Source organism: Macrobrachium nipponense, chromosome 34 (genome assembly GCF_015104395.2).
Source record: "Macrobrachium nipponense isolate FS-2020 chromosome 34, ASM1510439v2, whole genome shotgun sequence".
NCBI lineage: Eukaryota > Metazoa > Arthropoda > Malacostraca > Decapoda > Palaemonidae > Macrobrachium > Macrobrachium nipponense.
The window spans coordinates 19,118,060-19,138,081 of record NC_061095.1 but is presented as its reverse complement, the minus strand read 5'-3'; the positions used below and the strand labels follow the sequence as shown (position 1 = coordinate 19,138,081).

General features: G+C 44.7%; 2 protein-coding genes across 34 annotated transcripts in view; one reads left to right on the top strand and one right to left on the bottom strand.

Annotated features, from left to right (window-relative positions):
- The window catches only part of LOC135207952 (calcium-activated potassium channel slowpoke-like), a 488,829-nt gene that overhangs the window by 158,423 nt on the left and 310,384 nt on the right, over nucleotides 1–20,022 (bottom strand). For all 32 annotated transcript variants that reach the window (XM_064239971.1, XM_064239943.1, XM_064239947.1 and 29 more), the window contains 2 exons: nucleotides 1,445–1,556; nucleotides 1,055–1,206 (listed from right to left, as the gene is read on the bottom strand). In XM_064239971.1, coding sequence (XP_064096041.1) covers nucleotides 1,055–1,206; nucleotides 1,445–1,556 — 264 coding nt within the window. The remainder of the gene's footprint in view (nucleotides 1–1,054; nucleotides 1,207–1,444; nucleotides 1,557–20,022) is intronic.
- Nucleotides 18,543–20,022, top strand: part of LOC135207954 (set1/Ash2 histone methyltransferase complex subunit ASH2-like) — a 343,757-nt gene continuing 342,277 nt past the window's right edge. For both annotated transcript variants that reach the window (XM_064239974.1, XM_064239973.1), the window contains exon 1: nucleotides 18,543–18,677. The gene's annotated coding sequence lies outside the window, so the exon portion shown is untranslated. The remainder of the gene's footprint in view (nucleotides 18,678–20,022) is intronic.

Here is a 20,022-nt window from a genome sequence, read left to right as displayed (position 1 = left end):
TAACAAATCTGAAACAAAGGTTGGTTGCCACTTTGGATGGTAGAGCCTCAAAAGACTTTTCTCTTAGTTGCTGTTCTACTTTGGGATCTAAAGGTCTTTTACCCAGAAGGCTGGCTGATTTTGAATGGAAAATGCACCCATACATATAGTCACACAGACAAAAACACAGGAGAGAAATTTTGCAACAAGCTGCTTTCTGGAATACTTGACTTTCCAGATGCTGCCTGATATCACTGCCACAAAGAATATGTTAACATCTATATGTATGGGGACTTTAGGAGAGAAAATCCACTTGCAGTGGACTCACGACTTAAAACTGTTGCGCTTGGAGAGGGTACTGTCTAAAAATACCTCTTTTCTTTCAAAAGAGTATGATGATAAAAGCTCTATATTGTTTTTACTTGCTTTGTATGACTACGCGTATATGCATGGATTGCAGTAATAACAGAGAATTTCATATGCAGCAAGGATGCTCATGGACATAAAAATAACAATAGTACATAAATATAACAAAGAACCCTATTACTAAAGATTTCATACCAGCAAATGAAAACTATACAAAAAGTACAAACTATGAAAAAGTTAAAAGGTTCAAATACTTACAAAGGTTTCCAAATAATTTTCAAAATTATGTGCAAAGGCAATTATAAACTTACATTAAGAGGATACACAAAATACATCATACATGTAGTAATTCAATCACACAGTTTAACTATGTGCATATTTACCACTACGTACACACTACTGAATGTCTTGGAGCATAACCCCTATGCTAGCTGCAGTAAGACCACCTGAACTAAACAAACACCAACCTAGTTACATTCTGGACAGCTGTTTGTATGTTGAACTGTTTGTAAGTTGGTTACTGTATTCTTCATGCATAGTATTTAAGTACAGTATGATGCAGAATAAATACAGTACTGTATGATTTTTCATCCTAAAACACAATATGTACACTGTACACATACAGTAGGAAACAAAAGTGTATCTGAATGTTTGTAAGTAGGATGGTGTCTGTACATGTGCTTTATAACTACTTCATGCAAAAACTTACCAAATGGATGATGCCGGCACCAGTGAGCCAAACTGCGATGAAAATAGAGCAGAGCTGTGCCAGCCGGATGCTGGACGATGTCTTAAGGACATTCAGGTACTGCAAGATATCCGGTACTGACATGAGGCGGAGGGCTCGTAGGAATCGTAACCCTGTGGATATAATGATGAAGTGAGTTACTCTGAGGATTCACTATGATCTTATTTATCTTAAATTCAATAAAAAAAGAAAGCATAAACACATCTGTAAGTAAAAACAGTCATCAACACTTGGAAAACATCATAAGGCTATTATCATATACAACTTAGCATACGAAAATAAGCACAAAACAGAGGTGTCTCAATTTAAGGTATACAGTACTACGCTCATCTCTGTAAAGTGAAAACTTACCTATCCACGTTCTGTCTAGATATATACTGACAAAGGATGGGGGGATAGTGAAGTAATCAACGAAGGAGTACATCTCCAGCATGAACCACAGCTTATCACTTGCTGCTATAAACTGTTAAAAGAAAATTAGTTGCATTAATGCTGTACTGGATTTTATGAAATGATAAGAATGATGAAGATATTGATATTTTTGTAGAATACAAACCATTGTTTCATATTAGGTGATGACAGGGTGCGCAGAAGTCCTGCCGAGTATAAAATTAATTGAAGTTCTTACATACAAACTCTCTCAATGCACCTACTCCCAAAGCTCATAAAATGAGTTTTTAAGGACCAACCAGTTACAGTACTCTGTATACAAGAAAATATGGGTTTTCACAACTGAAAATGACTTTTTAGCATTTTCTAATCACTATGCATTCAATCTGTAATCCTTTTTGCAAGCATGAACAGACTGCCTGTTTTATAACATAATAAATAATTGAAGGGACCGGTATCTGAATATTTTGAGTATTATTACTGATGACAGCAGTCTGTTGCTTTGTATTACTGTATCTGATGTCTTGCTGTAAACTTTTTGGTACTGTACTTGTCTTGTCAAGGCAAGGTTAAGGCTTTCTCCTAAGTATGTCTAACAAGGATTCAAGGAATGACTTGATTTCCTGTTGTCCCAAGTTGACAGTAATTTTGTTGTTGCAAAACATAACTCGTCAACTGTTGGCATTCATGTAAAATGATATTGTTAAGATACAATAAAGTTTGTTCATACTTACCTGGCAGATATATATATTTTAAGTACCCACCCACCTCCCCTCAGGAGACAGTGGAGATAGAAATCTGATAGAAAATGGGAATGGTTCCTGATACCCGCCTCCCAGCGGCGGGAATGGGTACTAGCCACCCTACTCCCACTACGTGTGTCGTAAGTTTTTAGAAATTCTGTCGGACTTCAGAGAATACAGCTATATATATATCTGCCAGGTAAGTATGAACAAACTTTATTGTATCTTAACAATATCATTTTGTTCATGAAACTTACCTGTCAGATATATATATAGCTGAATCCCACCTTTGGCAGTGGGAGAGACAGAAAAGGATTTAGGAAACATATATATGTAGATGATTGACATCTTGGTTCCTTACCTGTTAGCATAGCTGACTTCGTGATTACTGTCACCCAAGCCTGCATCTGCTTCACTAGAGTTACCAACAAGGTAGAGACCTGTTTAGTTGGTGTGCTCTAGATGATCTGCCAACGGGGACGAGACCACAATGTGACTAGACCATGACCATACTCAAGAGGACAACGAGGCAAAACCACCACCTAAGTTAGCCTAATCAAATACTCCCATATACCAAAGGCTAAAAGAAGGGAAGACCGCATCGGCGGCCGACCCTACAACCATAAACATTACGAACATTAAAAACTCACCTACCCTTTTCTATGGGAAAGGATGAGTGCTACCTCCTGCCCCCAAGATAGTGTCTGCGGCGACGTATGGTCCAACCCAGAGAGTAACAGTTTCTCCTAGTCGTTCAGACCTCCCGTAAATAGTGCGAGGCGAACACCGAGTTACTTCTCCAAAAGTGGCACTTAAAATATCTTTGAGAGCCATATTTTTTCTGAAAGGCTATAGAAGTGAAAATAGCCCTTACTTCATGAGCGTTAACTTTTAAAGCTTAAAGTCACTATCTTGACAATAAGCGTGCGCTCCTTAATGGTGTTCCTCAAAAAGAATGCCAGGTTGCATTCCTTAGACATGGGCATATTAGGCCTCTTAACCGAACACCATAAGTTTCTCCGCAGAAACTCTACACTCCTTTGTCCACGAAGATATTCTTTAAGAGCCCTAACAGGACACAGGACTCTTTCTGGCTCTTGACCAATGATTTCTGCCATACCTTTTATTTCGAACGTCCTAGGACCAAGGGTTGGAAGGGTTCTCATTCTTAGCCAGGAATGACATACTCAAAGAGCAGATTGCATTATGCCCTTGAAGCCGACGTGTTTACTAATCGCCTGTATCTCGCTAACCCTCTTCGCCGTCGCCAGAGCAGTTAGGAATACAGTCTTCTTCGTCAAATCTCGCAGAGGCAGAGTAAATAGGTTCGAAGCGGCTGACGTTAAAAACTTGAGAACCACGTCCAGATTCCACGAAGGCAACTTAGCCATCGGTGACCTTGGTGGTCTCAAAAGATTTCAGTAGATCATGTAGGTCTTTATTATTAGCAAGGTCAAGACCTCTATGTCTAAAAAACTACAGAAAAAGACACTTCTGTAGCCTTTTAATTGGTTGACCAACTGACGAGCTTCAAATCTCGTCTGAGATAAAGAAGGAAGTCGGCGATCTGGCTCACAGAGGTCGTGGTAGAGGAAATTCCTTTCTTCCTACACCAGCTCCTAAAAGCTGCCCACTTCGACTGGTAAACCGCAATTGACGAAGGTCTTCTCGCGGTGGCGATAGCTTTAGCCACAGGTTTCGAAAAAACCTCTCGCTCTGGACAACTTCTGGATAGTCTGAACGCAGTCAGACTCAGAGCGGAGAGGTTTTTGTGGTACCTCTCGAAGTGGGGCTGTTTGAGTAGATCTCTCCTTAACGGAAGAGATCTCGGAAAATCCACCAGTAAGGACATCACCTCTGTGAACCAGATCGCTGCAGGCCAAAAGGGGGCGATTAACGTCAACCTGTCCCTCCGAAGCTGTGAACTTTCTCATCACTTCCCCCAGAATCTTGAAGGGGGGAAATGCGTAGAGGTCTAGGCCCATCCAATCCCATAACAGGGCGTCCACTGCTACTGCCCCAGATCGAGACTGGGGAGCAGTAAAGAGGAAGTCTCGTCGTCCTTGCGGTTGCAAAAACGTCCACCAAGGGGCGTCCCCAAAGACTCCACAGCTCCTGGCATACGTTCCTGATTTGAGGGTCCACTCTGTCGGCAGCAACTGACCTTGTCGACTGAGGAGATCCGCCCCGGACGTTCTCGACTTCCGGCAATGAACCTTGTCAAGATTGTGATCTCCTTGCCTTCGCCCAAATCAGAATTTCCTTCGCTAGAGCGAACAAGGGAGCGAGAGTGAGTTCCTCCTTGTTTCTTCAAGTATGCAGGGCTGTGGTATTGTCCGAGTTGACTTGAACTACTCGACGGGAGACTTTGTCCTGAAAGAACTGGAGCGCTAATTGAACCGCTGCCAGCTCCTTGAAGTTGATGTGCCAGGCTACCTGTTCCCCTCTCCAGGTGCCTGACACTTCCTCCCCCATCCCCCCTAGTGTTGCTCCCCACCCCGTGGATGGACGCGTCGGAGAACAACACCTAGGTCGGGGTTCCGAAGCTTGAGGGATATGCCCTCTGAGAGCTTTAACGGATCGAGCCACCATCTTAGATGGCTCTTCACCTCTTCTGAGATGGTTAGGATCATATCGAAGTTGTCCTTCTCTGTCAATTGTCCGACAGGAAGAACTGAAGAGGTCGGAGATGTAGCCTCCCCAGGGAAACAAACTTCTCCAGCGAGGAAATGGTCCCCAGCAGACTCATCCATTCCCTCATCGAGCATGAATCCTTCCCTAGAAAGGCTGACACTTCTCTATGCCTTGTTGCTGACGTTCCTGGACGGAAAAGCCGCAAAAGCCACTGAATCCATCTGAATCCCGCAGATACACGATGGACTGTGTTGGGGGTCAGAGTGACTTTTCGAAGTTCACCAGAAGTCCCAGGGACGCAGCTAAAGACAGAGTCATTTTCAGGTCCTTCAGGCACCGGGTCTGCGAAGAAGCTCGTATGAGCCCAGTCGTCCAGGTAGAGCGAGATCCTGATGTTGGAAAGATGGAGCCACCTCGCCACATTCTTCATTAAGATGGTGAACACAAATGGGCCGTACTCAGACCGAAAACAAAGAGCCCTGAACTGAAACACCTTTCCTTTCAGGACGAACCGAAGGTACTTCATAGACTGGGGGTGTATCGGGACGTGAAAGTATGCGTCCTGAAGATCGAGTGATACCATCCAATCCCCCGGTCTTAAGGCCCCCAGAACTGACTAAGGTGTCTCCATCTGGAACTTTTGCTTTTCTATATGAGGTTCAGACGACTTACGTCCATGACTGGCCGCCACCCACCCGAGTGTTTCGGAACAAGAAACAATCTGTTGTAAAATCCTGGCGTAGCCAGGTCTAAGACCTGTTCCACTGCTCGTTTCTCGAAGCATCTGCTCGTTTTCTTCGAAGCAATCTGTCGAAAGCACGGAATCCGAAAGAATTTCCTTTGCTTTCTTTCTTTGGAGGATACGACTGGGGACAAGTCCCTGGGAGTGGGAAGTCAGAGGGTGGGGGAGGCTTTACGAACGGAAAACTCTTGTACCCCTTCTCTATGATGTTGAGAGACCAGGTGTCTGCCTCTCTTTCTCTCCAGGCTCCTAAAAAACAACTTGAAGCCTGGCTCCTACCGGTGACTGAAGGCACGCATTCTCACTTCTTGCCCCTGGACTTAGCCGGGGCTCTACCTCTAGGAAGACCTCTTCCTCGGGTGCTACAGATCTAGCTGAAGATCCTCCACGAAAGGGCTTCTGCTTCTTAAAAGACTGAACTCCTGAAGACGTGGAAGGGACAGCAGGACGTCTCGACGACTGCGTCAAAAGGTCTTGAGTAGCTTTCTCCTGCAGACTTACTGCCAGATCCTTCACCAAAGCCTGGGGGAAGAGATGACTCGAGAACGGCGCATACAAAAGTTCTGTCTTCTGTGCGGGAGAGACAGACTTAGCCGCAAAATTACAATACAGCGATCTCTTCTTCAACACGCCTGCTGAAAAATGAGATGCTAATTCCTCTGAGCCATCCCTGACGGCCTTGTCCATGCATGACAAAACACTGGACAGCTCCCCCAAGCTGATCGAATCTGGCTTACGCGACTGGTTGTCTAGTACTCCGAGACCACCAGTCTAAGAAGTTAAATACTTCTAAGGATCTAAAACAGACCCTTCAACAGATGATCCATCTCTGACGTAGTCACGACACCTTCGCTGAGGCTAACAGAGCTCTTCTTGAAGCATCTACAACGCTGGCGAAATCTCCCTGTGCTGACGTCGGAACCTTCAAACCTAACTCCTCACCGGTTTCATACCACATCCCTGCTTACCGCTAAGCCTAGACGGAGGCAGGGCGAAAGTGGTGCTTCCTTTAGCTTTCCTAGTCTCCATTCAAGTGTTACAAAAAAATTTAAAAAAAAAAAAAAAAAAAAAAAAAAACCGGAAAAGCCCTCTTGGTAGACAAAGACGTTTTCATCTTAACAAACCCTGTGTCTTCTTAGCTTTCGACGACGTAAACTGCGATGGAGGAGAAGGAGGAGCAGCAGGAAGGAAGGCGGTATCTCCAAAAAGATCACGGAGCAGCCGAGCCAAAACTTGATAGTCTGAAGAAGACGACGTCGAGGGTTGTTCTTCATCAACCTCCTCCGAAGAACAGCTCAATTCCCCTTCTTCCTTACCCGAGTTAAACTCCGAAGAAAGAGGTAGAAGGACCTTTCACTCCAAGTCTCCTATCAGCACCGATGACGAGAAGAAGAGGGTAACGTATCCTTAACAGAATCGTTAGCCGATACAGGAACAGCAATCACAACTTGAGTAGAACGCGAAGTAGAAGGAAGACGTGTAGCGTCATCTAAAGACTCGGGAACAACGTCCGATCGAGAGCGAACTTCCGTACTCGCGTCCCAAGACGCTCTTACGACGATTGTCTATTAGCGTCCATCGGAGCGTCTAACCTAGCGTCCCTCCGAGCGTCCAACGAAGCGTCCAAATCAGCGTCCAACTGAGCGTCCAACGAAGCGATGAGCGGAGCGTCCCTCCTAGCGTCCCTCGAAGCGTCTCTACGATCGTCCCGCGAAGAGACAGGAATTGACACTTGATGAGCGTCCCGATGAACGTCAACACAAGCATGACGAAGCGGAGCGGTGCGTACCAAATTCCGTCCGTCAGAAACTAAAGCATCTTCATCAGAAACGTCGATGTCGGAACGCCGAGCGTCCTCACGTCGAGAAGAGAGGGCAGAATGAAGAAAAACTCTCTCTCTCCTGACGTTCATTTTTCACTTCCACCTCTAGACAAACGCTGGGGAGAACGAAGTCTAGACGACGAAATACCATAAACGGGAAACATGGGGACGAAAGAACGAGACGAGAGGCGGAGAAGACTGTCTTTGATCTCTTGATCGGAAGTCTATCGTCCTTCTTACGGCCAGAAACCGTTTCCTTCTGCTTAAGTAAAGCATCCAGTTGTCGCTGCATAGCAAGGATTATCTCCGTCTGCGAAGGATCTATACGAGGAGAAGAGCCATGACCTGCGAGGAAGGTGAGGGGCGAGGGGAACGCCTTCTTCCTTCTCCCCAGGAACAGCCTTTGCTCTAGAGCGACTGGGGCGCTCAAAGACGTCATCATCGGAAGACGACCTAGCCTTCTTCTGGGGCGGAAAGGACATGCTTTCCGGAGAAGAATGCCAATCCGACAAAGCATGACGTGAAGCGTCCTGATCTTGAAACGTCCTCTTCAAAGGTCGCGAATCCGAACGAGATTCCCACCCCTTGCGCGGGGAGGACGCGTCGGAAGACGAGAAACAATCCTTTAGGACACGTGCTCGAGCACGCTCCTTAGCAGCCTGGGAAGCGTCAACAGGTACTGCTGAAGGGACGTCAGATCGGTGGGGGATCCCCGTAACCCTCCTTCGGCCTTCGACATGCCTCTCTGAGTCCTGGGATCCGGCAGAGGTCCCAGCCTAGAGGCGCTATAGGGCCGATCTGACGCCCACTCCACTTCACTAGGGGCACTATCACTACACTTAGCACTTTCCCTGTTTTCAAGGGCTAGAACCTTAGATTCCAGAGTTTTCAAAGATCTAAAATAAGCGAAAGGGCATTACCCTCCGCAGACACCACTTGAGGGCCCGAAGGCAACACTACGGGGTTAGGAGTCACAAAATCTAAAGAAGGGTTAGAAGGGGTTACATTATTACCCTGTCTACTACCCGATTTACTCCTGGAGGAAGACTCCTGATCCTATCACGCTCTAATTTATTTACATAGGATTCATAAGTCCTTCCATTGAGCATCATTCAAACTTTCACACTCCGTGCAGCGAAAATCATACTACACACTTGCCCCCTACAAACCTTTACACACTGTGTGAGGATCAACCAAAGCTTTTGGTAACCTCACCTTGCATTCGTCTTTCATACACACTCTGGCACTAGCCGAACTAGAACCTGACATATTTAAGGAAAAACAAGCCAAAATCAAAAAACAATCCAAAGTCACGTATGCCAAGCTATCGATCCAATAACAATAACCAAAAAGTCAAGAGGATACTCAAGCCAAAGAAAAGTTTTCCAAATCCTGAGGCGGAGGGTGCTGTAAACAGATGTTTACAACACCGGCGACAGAGAAATCTATAGAAAATGGAATGGTTCCTGATACCCGCCTCCCAGCGGCGGGAATGGGTACTAACCACCCTACTCCCACTACGTGTGTCGTAAGTTTTTAGAAATTCTGTCGGACTTCAGAGAATACAGCTATATATATATCTGACAGGTAAGTTTCATGAACAAAAGAACATTTATAACAAATGATATGTGGCCAACAAATGCTATCAGCAGACCTAATTTGACAGCAATGTTTCTCTTGACAGCTAATCTATATTTAAAGCTGTGTTAGAACGGCTAAAGACTGCTTTAGATTAAAAAGTTGACTTGGTAAGGTTAATTCCCCAACATAAAATGTTAGTACAGTGCTAAATCACATTTTTTTTTTATCCGAGCACCACTTTTCTACTTAATAGATAATGCAAATACAGTACTAGTTTAGGTTCCATTATTCCCAAACTAACACCATAAAAAAATCACCATATATCAGAGAAGGTAACAAAAGTAATGTCTGGAGAGAATACATTTTCTGAATCTTGACTGTACCAAGGTACAGGACCAGTAAGATTTGAACCTCAATGATTACAGAAATTAGGAGACAGTGATTGGCCACACATGCAAAAGAAGTACCTCAATTTAAAAGTACAAGATCACACTAAGTCCCCTTTTACATTTTATATATCAGAGAAGGATTCTAGTTGAACCATTTTTCAGAAGGATAATAATTAAGAAAGCGTATTGAGCATAATAATTCTAAAATTATTTGAAAACCACAAATAGTGTCAAGAGCTTCATGGAGCTATACAGTTCATGTTTATAACTAAAAAATATCACACGAAAAACATCAGGATTTGAAGTGACATCTAAAAGCTCCTGTTTATTTAGCTCCTGCTCACCAGCTTAGATTCTAATGGGTACCAACCTAATTTGCAACTGGCAGCATTTTCAGCTTTTGTAACACAGTTGTCTGTGTCACCTTAATAAGGTAGTTGATTATCCCTGGCTTACACACATTTGTCTGTTAATACTGCCATGCAATAAAAATTATTGCTGGCATTTCTTTCTTATTCACAATATTTAATTGCCTGACAGGACTCTTTAATTAGTAACTGATTAAAATATTTAAAGCAAATTATAAAAAAATTTAAATACTCAATACCACATATATAACACACCTTATGATAAAACTGTTACTCATTGTTAGAATATAAGCTGAAATATATACTACAGTACTAGTATTAAAATAATACAATACTCTATTACCAGTGCAGTATTGCAGTGCAAATTTTTACAAAAGCTGTGGTAGTTATAATACATTCACACAGGAGCTACAGATCCCTCCATTTGAATATCTCTCCAATATAATGTTTACCAATTAAATGATTGTCAGTACGTAAACATCAGCATTAAAGGGATACGTCCTACCCTAACCTAATCTCAAACAGCAGTGGTAACAGTTTTTTTTTTTTTCCCTGGGCTGTTATATGAAATCTCTTGACAAATTATCTCACTGTTGCTTTTAGACTATCTTGTGTGTGTCCTACCTATCAAGGCGCTTAACATGGCACAAAGGCTTTCAAGCAAATATAGGCCTAGCCTAAGGCACTTCCTCATACCTGGCTGGTGGGTTTGTCTTGAGGAATAAAAAAAAAAAAAATACTTTTTTAATCATATTCCCAGAAAAATGGCCTTTTTAACGTAGTCATTCTTATAAAGTGGCTCATAGCATGTACCTATAACATTATTATCAGAGGAAACGGTTGTTAGGCTACACTATGTAGGACTACTATTAAGTAATAAGGCTATGGCCACATAGTCTAGCCTAGGCCTATGATGTGAGGAAAACTTTTTATAATATTCCCAAAGACGAACAGGACGTTTTGATTCAACCCACCAAAGAAAATGTTATTGTTATTATACAATTAAGTTTGTTCATACTTACCTGGCAGATATATATATAGCTGTATTTTCTGAAGTCCGACAGAATTTCAAAACTCGCGGCACACGCAGTGGGCGGCCAGGTGGTAGTACCCATTCCCGCCGCTGGGAGGCGGATATCAGGAACCATTCCCATTTTCTATTCATATTTTATTAATGCCTCTGTCTCCTGAGGGGAGGAGGGCGGGCACTTTAATTATATATATCTGCCAGGTAAGTATGAACAAACTTAATTGTATAATAACAATAACATTTTGTTCATGCCACTTACCTGACAGATATATATATAGCTGAATCCCACCTTCGGATGGTGGGAAGAGACAGAATAGGATTTTTTAGGAAACTTAAATTAAGTAGATGATATACATCTTGGTTCCTCACCTGTTTGCAAAGTAGACTATGTGATTACTGTCACGTAAGGCTGCTTTTGCTTAAATCAGAGTTGCCAGCCAGGTGGAGACCTGTAGTGCTGGTGCGCTCTGGATGATCTGTCAAGGGTACGAGACCTCAACATGACAAGACCATCGAGGCCATACAAATGAGGGCAACGAAGCAACTGACCACCACCTGACCAACTATTCACAAAAAAACCCTTAAAACTAACTAAAGGATGGGAGATCTTCATATAAGACTCACCACAACCTAAAACACAACAACAAACTAACTTAATCCTAACTAAGGGATAGGGAAAGAGCTACTTCCGGACCCCAAGACTGTGTCCGCAGAAACGTATGGCCCCAGTGCATTACAATCGTCATAAATCGTTTCTCACATCCCTAGGTAATGTGAGGCGAAGACGGAGTTACTCCTCCAAAAGGTGCAATCAAGGATGTCCTTGATTGGCTGTTCTTTTGGAAGGCAAGAGAGTAGCGACAGCACGAACTTCGTGCGCTTTCACTCGTAAGAGGCTCAAATCAGTCTTCTGGAAAGATGAATGAGCCTCCTTAATGACGTCCCTTAGAAAGAAAGCAACAGCATTCTTCGATAAAGGTAACTCTGGTCTCTTCACAGAGCACCAGAGATTACCTGAGGGACCTCTTACCTCTTTCGTTCGCACTTGAGAGCCCTGACCGGGCACAGGACTCTCTCTGGTTCTTGTCCCACTAGACTTGGACATACCCTTGATCTCGAAAGTCTTCGGCCAAGGGTTCGAAGGATTTTCATTCTTCGCCAAGAAAGTTGGGTTCAACGAGCAGACAGCATTGTCTCCTTTGAATCCCATTAACTTGCTAAACACGCTTGAATTTCACTAACTCTCTTAGCCGTCGCAAGAGAAGTTAGGAAAGAGCCTTCCTTGTCAAGTTTCGAAGAGACGCTGCCTGAAGCGGTTCGAAAGGGCTTGACATAAGGAATTTAAGACCACGTCAAGGTTCCATGACGGAGGTCTCATTTGAGGAACCTTCGAAGTCTCGAAAGACTTTAAAGGTCATGAATGTCCTTGTGTCAGACAGGTCAAGGACTCTGTGCCTAAAAACCGCTGACAACATGCTTTATATCCCTTGATGGTAGGGCCCCACCGCTAATTTCTGCACATTCCTAAGGAAAGAGCAGAAAATCAGCTATCTGGTTCACAGAGGTCGAGGAAGAGGAAACTCCCTCCTTTTACACCATGCCCTGAAGGAAGCCCACTTCGATTGGTTAAACAGCTCTTGTGGAAGCACGTCTTGCATGTGAGATTGCTCTGCAGCTGCTTTCGAAAAAACCTCTCGCTCTGGCCAACTTTTCGATAGTCTAACGCAGTCAGACCCAGAGCGGAGAGGTTTTGTGAAACCTTTCCGTTTCGAGTGGGGCTGTTTGAGTAGATCTTTCCTCCAGGGCAATGTCCTTGGAAAGTCTACAAGGAAAGACATGACCTCTGTGAACCATTCTCTCGCTGGCCACATCGGAGCGATCAGGGTCAACCTCGTCCCTTCTGAGGCCGCAAACTTCCTCATGACTTCCCCAAAAATCTTGAATGGTGGGAAGGCGTACAAGTCTAGACCCGTCCAATTCAAAGCAACGCGTCTACCGCGATTGCTTCTGGATCCAGGACCGGGGAGCAATAGAGAGGAAGTCTCTTGGTCCTTGACGTTGCGAATAAGTCGACCAGTGGACGTCCCCACAACGTCCAAAGGTCTCGACAAACGTCTTCGTTCAAGGTCCATTCCGTCGGTAGGACTTGTTCCCGATGACTGAGAAGATCTGCCCTGACTTTTTGCACTCCTGCAATGAATCTCGTCAGGATAGTCACATTTCTTATCTTTGCCCACAGCGAATCTCTCTCGCTAGGGAAAACAACGTTCTGGAGTGTGTTCCCTCCCCTGATTTTTTAAATAAGCGAGTGCTGTGGTATTGTCCGAGTTTATCTGAACAATCTTGTTCTCCAAACTCCTTTCGAAGAACTGCAGGGACAGAAATACTGCTGCCAGTTCTTTGACATTTATATGCCAGGCTACCTGTTCCCCTCTCCAGGAGCCTGACACTTCCTTCCCTCCTAGTGTTGCTCCCCAGCCCGTGATGGAAGCGTCGGAGAACAACACTAGGTTGGGGCTCAGAAGACTTAGGGACACGCCCTCCTGAAGCTTCTGAGGGTCCAACCACCATCTTAGATGGTTCTTGATCGGAAGCGATATTCTCAATATGGCATTGAGATCGTACCTTGGCCTTCCACTCGTCCGCAAGGAAAAATTGGAGAGGCCTGAGGTGCAGTCTTCCCAATAAGGAAACAAAACCTTTCTAGCGAGGAAATGGTCCCCAGCAGACTCATCCATTCCCTCGCCGAGCAAGTCTCTTTCCTTAGAAAGGCTGGAGATCTTTTCTAAGCCTAGCCGCTGACGTTTCCTGGGACGGAAACGCTCGAAAAGCCACTGAATCCATCTGAATCCCCAGATACACGATGGACTGTGTTGGGGTCAGATGCGACTTTTCGAGGTTGACCAGAAGACACAGGGCCTTCGCTAGGGCTAAAGTGAACTGCAAGTCCTTCAGACTTCTCTCTCGACGACGCTCTGATCAGCCAGTCGTCGAGGTACAGGGAAACTCTTATTCCCGAGGAGTGTAGCCACCTCGCTACGTTCTTCATTACTACAGTGAACACCATTGGAGCCGTGGTCAGGCCGAAACACATAGCTCTGAACTGCCACACTTTTTTGTCTAAGACAAAACCTTAGATACTTTCTTGAAAGAGGGTGGATCAGGATGTGAAGTACGCGTCCTGCAAGTCTAAGGACACCATCCCAGTCGCCCACGGTCTCAAGGCTCCCAGACAGAATGAGGCGTCTCCATCGTGAATTTGGTCTTTTCCACGAAAAGATTGAGCCTGCTTACATCTAGAACTGGACGCCAACCTGACGACTGCTTCGGTACTAGGAAGATCCTGTTGTAAAAACCTGGGGACCCCAGGTCCGCGACTTGTTCCACCGCTCTTTTGTCGATCATTTGTTGAAGGAGATCGAATAATACTTTCTTCTTCCCCCTGATAGGATGGAGAAAGGTCTCTGGGAGTCGTAGAAAGAGGAGGAAGATCTAAAAAGGGGATCTTGTACCCCTGCTCCACGATCTTGAGGGACCAAGAGTCCGTGTCCCTCTCTCTCCACGCTCCCGCAAAAAACTTCAGTCTGGCTCCGACTGGTGTCTGAAGGACATGCTTCTCACTTGGAAGGCTTGGTTTAAAGGAAGCTCTTCCTCGTGAAAACCCTCTCCCTCGAGGAGCTGCTCTCGAGGGGTGGGGAGCCCCACGAAAGGGCTTAACTTTCTTCGGCGGTCGAAACCGCAGCTGAAGAGGTTGAAGGTATGGCCGACCGTCTTGTAGACTGGGCCAAAAGGTCCTGAGTTGCCTTCTCTTGCAAAACTGTTCGTCAGGTCCTTCCTACTAAAGTCTGGGGGAAGAGATGGTTCGAAAGAGGCGAAAACAGCAAATCCGCTTTCTGAGCTGGAGTTACCGAACGAGCTGTGAAGTTACACAGCAAAGCTCTCTTTTTCAATAAAGCCGTTCCAAAATGAGAGACGATCTCCTCCGAACCATCCCTGACGGCTTTTGTCCATACATGCTAACACGCTGGACAGCTCCCCCAGACTGAGAGATTCTGGGTCTTTCTTTTTTTTTTTTTTTTTTTTTTTTTTTTTTTTTTTTTTTTTTTTGCTTGCAGATCCAGAACTCCCAAACACCAGTCAGGAAGTTGAACACTTCCAGCGTCCTGAGCAGACCCTTCAAATGATGGTCAGTCTCCGTAGAGGTCCAGGTTACTTTAGCAGAGGTAAAAGAGACCTCCTCTGCGAATCCACTAGGCTGGAGAAATCTCCTTGAGCCGAAGAAGGGATACGAACTCCTACTTCATCTTTGGTTCTATACCAAATGCCCCCCCCTTTTCCGTTAAGTCTAGCTGGCGCAAGGCGCAAGGGTCGTCTTGCCTTGATCTCTCCTTCGAACCATCCAATCTTGGAGTTTCTTAAAAGCACGTTTCGTGGAGAGAGAAGTTTTCATCTCCACAAACTCCGGGGTTTTTCCAGTTTTAGATGACGAAAACTGCGAAGGAAGAGACTTGGGAGCTGCGGGCTGAAACTTGTCTTCGAAAGAAGAACGCAAGAGCCGCACGAGGGACTTTATAGTCCGAGATTGAAGGGGCCGCAGAAGGTTCCTCTTCAACGAGTCAGCGAACTACTCAGCTCTTCTTCTCCTAAACGGAAGAGGAGACCGTCTGTCCGGAGAGGGCGTCCTAATGTCGGGTCTTGGCTTAATCAAAGGACCCTATCCTTGCTAGAGGAAGCCTTATTTCGGCTGTCTTCTCTATGACGCGTTACTACTTGATGAAGGTAGAGCGTCCCTGACGAGGACGAGCGTCCTTAGCGCCATCGCGCGGCAGTCTCACTTGCCAGAGAAGGTCCTTACGTTTTCTCAGACGAAAGGGAAGACCTTTTCGCTGGAATACGTGCCTGTGCGCGTAAACTAGCGTCTTGGGGTACGACTTCTTGGTCGGAATCCCAAAAGCGTCTTGAAAAGAGCCCTGAACGTCCTGGCGAGTTTCCTGCCAAGCGTCCTGCGAGCGTCCTGCCGAGCGTCCTGTCTAGCGTCCTCTGGCGATCCGTCGTCCTGACACGAACGTCCTGCCTAGCGTCCTGCCAACGCGTCCTGACGAGCGTCCTGACAAGCGTCCTGACGAGCGTCCTGCCGAACGTCCCTGCCAAGCGTCCTGCCAAGCTCCCGCCTAGCGGCCTGCCTAGCGTCCTGACGAGCTCCTGTCGAACGCGTGCTGAGCGTCCTCCTCAAAAGCGTCCTGACGTAACGTCCGTTCCTAGAGGACGAACGAGATCGGCGAATCGCCAAAAGGAGAGCGATCGGCGAACGAGAAGAAGTAGGTGGGAGGGAGAAGGAGACTGCTTCGTCCTCTTGACGGGCAGTCTAAGGTCCTTCCTCCGCTTAGGCTCGACTGCTGCTGGGCGAGTCCTCTGAGCCATAAGCGTGGATAGCTGGTCCTGAAGGGACAAAACAAAAGAATGTTCTCGTCGGGGAAGAACGAACAGAGGAAGCAGGACTGATCCGCGAGAAGACGAGGGGCGAGGGGAACGCCTCCTTTCCTTCTCACAGGTACAGCTACCTTGCTTCTCAGTATACGCTCCTGTGCACGCAACCCAGCGTCCTCATCGGAGGAGATCTACCCCTTTTCTTTTCTGAGGTGGAAAAGCGTCATACGCATCCTCCGACGAAGTGGCGAAAGAGGACATGAAGCGTCCTCCGCACGAAACGAACCCTCCTTTTCAGAGGACGAGAGTCTCTCCGAGCGCTCCACCCCTTGCGCGGGGAGGACGCTTCGTGAGGACGAAAAGCACTCTTTCAGGACGCGCGCTCGTGCGCGCTCCTTGGTGGCAGCCTGGGACTTTGCCTACAAGCCCTGCCGAAGGGGACGCCAGATCGGTGGGAAGCCCCCGTTAACCCTCTTGCGGCTTTCGACATACCTACTCCTGAGTCTTGGGAGTCTGATAGAAGGTCTAGGCCTAGAGGCATTATGGGGCCGATCTGACGCCCCCCTCCACAACACTAGGGGCACGATCACACACTTGCACCGAGCCAGTTTCTAAGGCTTTCACTTTGTCTCAAGAGTGCGAAGAGACTCCAAAAATCAGAGAGAGAGCATTCGCTTCTCCCGACACAGAATCAGAGCCCGAAGGCAACACAGGTTTAGGGGTAGCAAACTCTAAACAGGTGTTAATGCAGGAGAGAATGTTAGCCTTACCTTTGGTAGAACCACTCTGGAGGAAGACCTCCTGATCCTATCGCGCTCCAATTTAAGGCGATAGGACTCATATACTCTCCAATCATCATCGGTCATCTCTCACATTCATTGCACCGATTATCAATCACACAATTATGCCCCCATACAATTCATACATACTGTGTGGGTGGGGTCTACCGATGCTTTCGGTAGCCTCACCCTTAACAATCAGTCCCTTACACACACTCTGAAACTCACAGCACTTGATCCAGACATATCTTATATAGAAAAGTCAATCCAAAATCAAAAAACGGTCCACTATCGCGCATGCCAATTCAACAATCCAATTCAATACCAAAAAACCAATCAGATACTTAAAAGCGAGTCAAATTCCAAAAAATCCTGAGCAGAGGTCTGTAAACAGTTGTTTACCGACCGGCGACAGAAAAAATATGAATAGAAAATGGGAATGGTTCCTGATATCCGCCTCCCAGCGGCGGGAATGGGTACTACCACCTGGCCGCCCACTGCGTGTGCCGCGAGTTTTGAAATTCTGTCGGACTTCAGAAAATACAGCTATATATATATCTGTCAGGTAAGTGGCATGAACAAACAATATTTTATAAGTTTAAATGAATACCAGACTAGGCCTACTTAGTCACTCCTCAACATAGCTAGTAGGTAGGATATCTCAAGAGTTAAAAACGTATGTGAATAGAGGTATAGGTTATAGACTTGCCACTACATAAGTAGCCCGACAATAACGTGATTTGGGCCTATGCCTCTAATTAGGCTACCATTCGGCAGGCCTAATATTATTGGCTTGTGCAATTCTAGCCTAAGACTTGGGAGAATGATTGCCTTTAACTCATCTTACCAATTTATCTCAAATATAGCAGCGTTTAGTGAGCATTATAATGCCATCAAGGAAATCCAAACATGACGTATACAAGGCCTAAATACCGATCACACGACTCGGTTCGGTGCCGCCATAGGCCTAGGAAATGCCCACACGTTCAATTTTTATGAAACCTGGGCCGTGGCATTGCTTTGTACATATAAAATTCACAAAATTCATTTTCAACATGCCTAGAATGGCATTAGGTAATTATGGATGATTTATGGATTACTATATGGAAGAACAACCTAAAAGACGGCAGGTGTTACCGTAGGCCTAACCGATGCCCACACTTGTAATTTAAACGAGACCTGGGCATTGGCATTGCTTTGTAAACTTAAAATTCATTCTAGAATGACAGGAAATGCCTTTAATTGTGGATTACTCATGGATTATATGGAAGAACAGCCTAAACGACGGCAGATGTTACCGTAGGCCTAATCAACGCCCAACAATATCATTTTTACGAAACCTGGGCGTTGGCATTATTAAATCCACGTAAAAATCATCGTAAATATATAGTAAATGTTTTAATTTATGAAATATAACTTCAATTACCTCCATTCCTGTTAACATTCCCCGTCCAAGGAGTTCCGGTTCAGTGGTGTTTTGGACTTCTTGGTTGGCGGTTCGCCTTCGTTAATCCTCCCGCCTAATTTCAATCTTAAATCCATTTAATCGGTTTTAACTGATTTAAATCCATTTACAATACTTATTTGCGTTAAGATTAACAACTAAAATTGTGAATATAAATGTTATTTTTTATTTTTATATAAGTTTTTGCATCGACTTTGTCACCAGAACTGTTTAGGTGAGTATGACCTCGTGACGTAATATATAAACCTATTTGATTAACATTTTTATCGTATTTTAAGTGATTTATGACGATTATTATATAATTTCGCGAATTAAAATATTGTATTATAGCGTCTCCATAGTATATTTTAGGGTAAGGGAGCCTATATAAACTTTGAGGATTTACCTTGGGTATACTAGTATACGATCGTATGAGCCATAAAGCTATATTTTATAATAAAACCGTATTTTAATATAATAATGGGTAATGATGATGTCACGAAGCATAAAAACTACATATTGTATATATTTTATGCATTTTTTCGACTTTTTGTGTTTTAGTTGTGTTTTGTTTCCGTGCGTCTAATATAGGCTTAGTGTTGGGATACCGTAATTATTATTAATAATAATTTGAGGACTTTGGGTGGGCCAAAGCCAATAGGAACCGTGAAATTTGTTTGAATAACGGCGGGAAATCCGAAATAAACCATTGGTTCCAGAGTTTATCGGTAACAGTCACATTAGGGGGGGTTGGGGAATAGATGCCCCAAAACGTGGGTATGAAACTTGGTATAGCCTACCCTTAGGATGCCTTTGGCAGCGGCGTTCACAGGATTTCATCCTAAAATATGCAATCCTGAGGTAGCCTAAATGAGGAAGATGGATCTTGTGGGACTTTTTGGGGAGGGGCTTCCCCCCCCCCCCGCCCCATATACCCTCATTTACTGGCACATTGCATACGTTCAGTTTGTAAGCCTAAGGTCGTTGTTCTTTGTAAAGCGAGTCTACACTACTATAATATTTTATTTTATAATTGGCTATTTCTGTGTGAATTTCATAAAACTGTCTTTTAAAATAGGCTATTCCTGTGTGAATATAACCTAGTTTTGTGACTTCCTGGGAATATAGCCTCACCTTATCTTCATGGAATTACTGTACTGATAATCCAGCAGTCTTCAATTGCATTTTTATTTTTTTTATCCATTAGTGGACAAAATTTTTGGTTAATATAAGTAATAGGTACTTGGCGGATATTTCTTTGGAAATAGCAGTTTCCGATAGAGTTTTGGTCGCTTATTAACATTTTTATGTTAGTTTTAGGCGGCCAACTGTAATTAACTTGTAATTTACCTTTGAACTCTATACTGTGGTAAGGGGGACCCATTGGGACTGTGGGGACTTATAGCCCATGGTTAGCGTAACATGGATTTTAGTGTTCCCAATTGCCAATTAAGTGAAATCCTTAAAACAAATGAAAATGGGTTAGATTTTATAATAATTTGTCCATATGTACAGGACAACTTTGCTGTTATTTGAGTAATACACACACACACACACACACACACACACATATATATGTA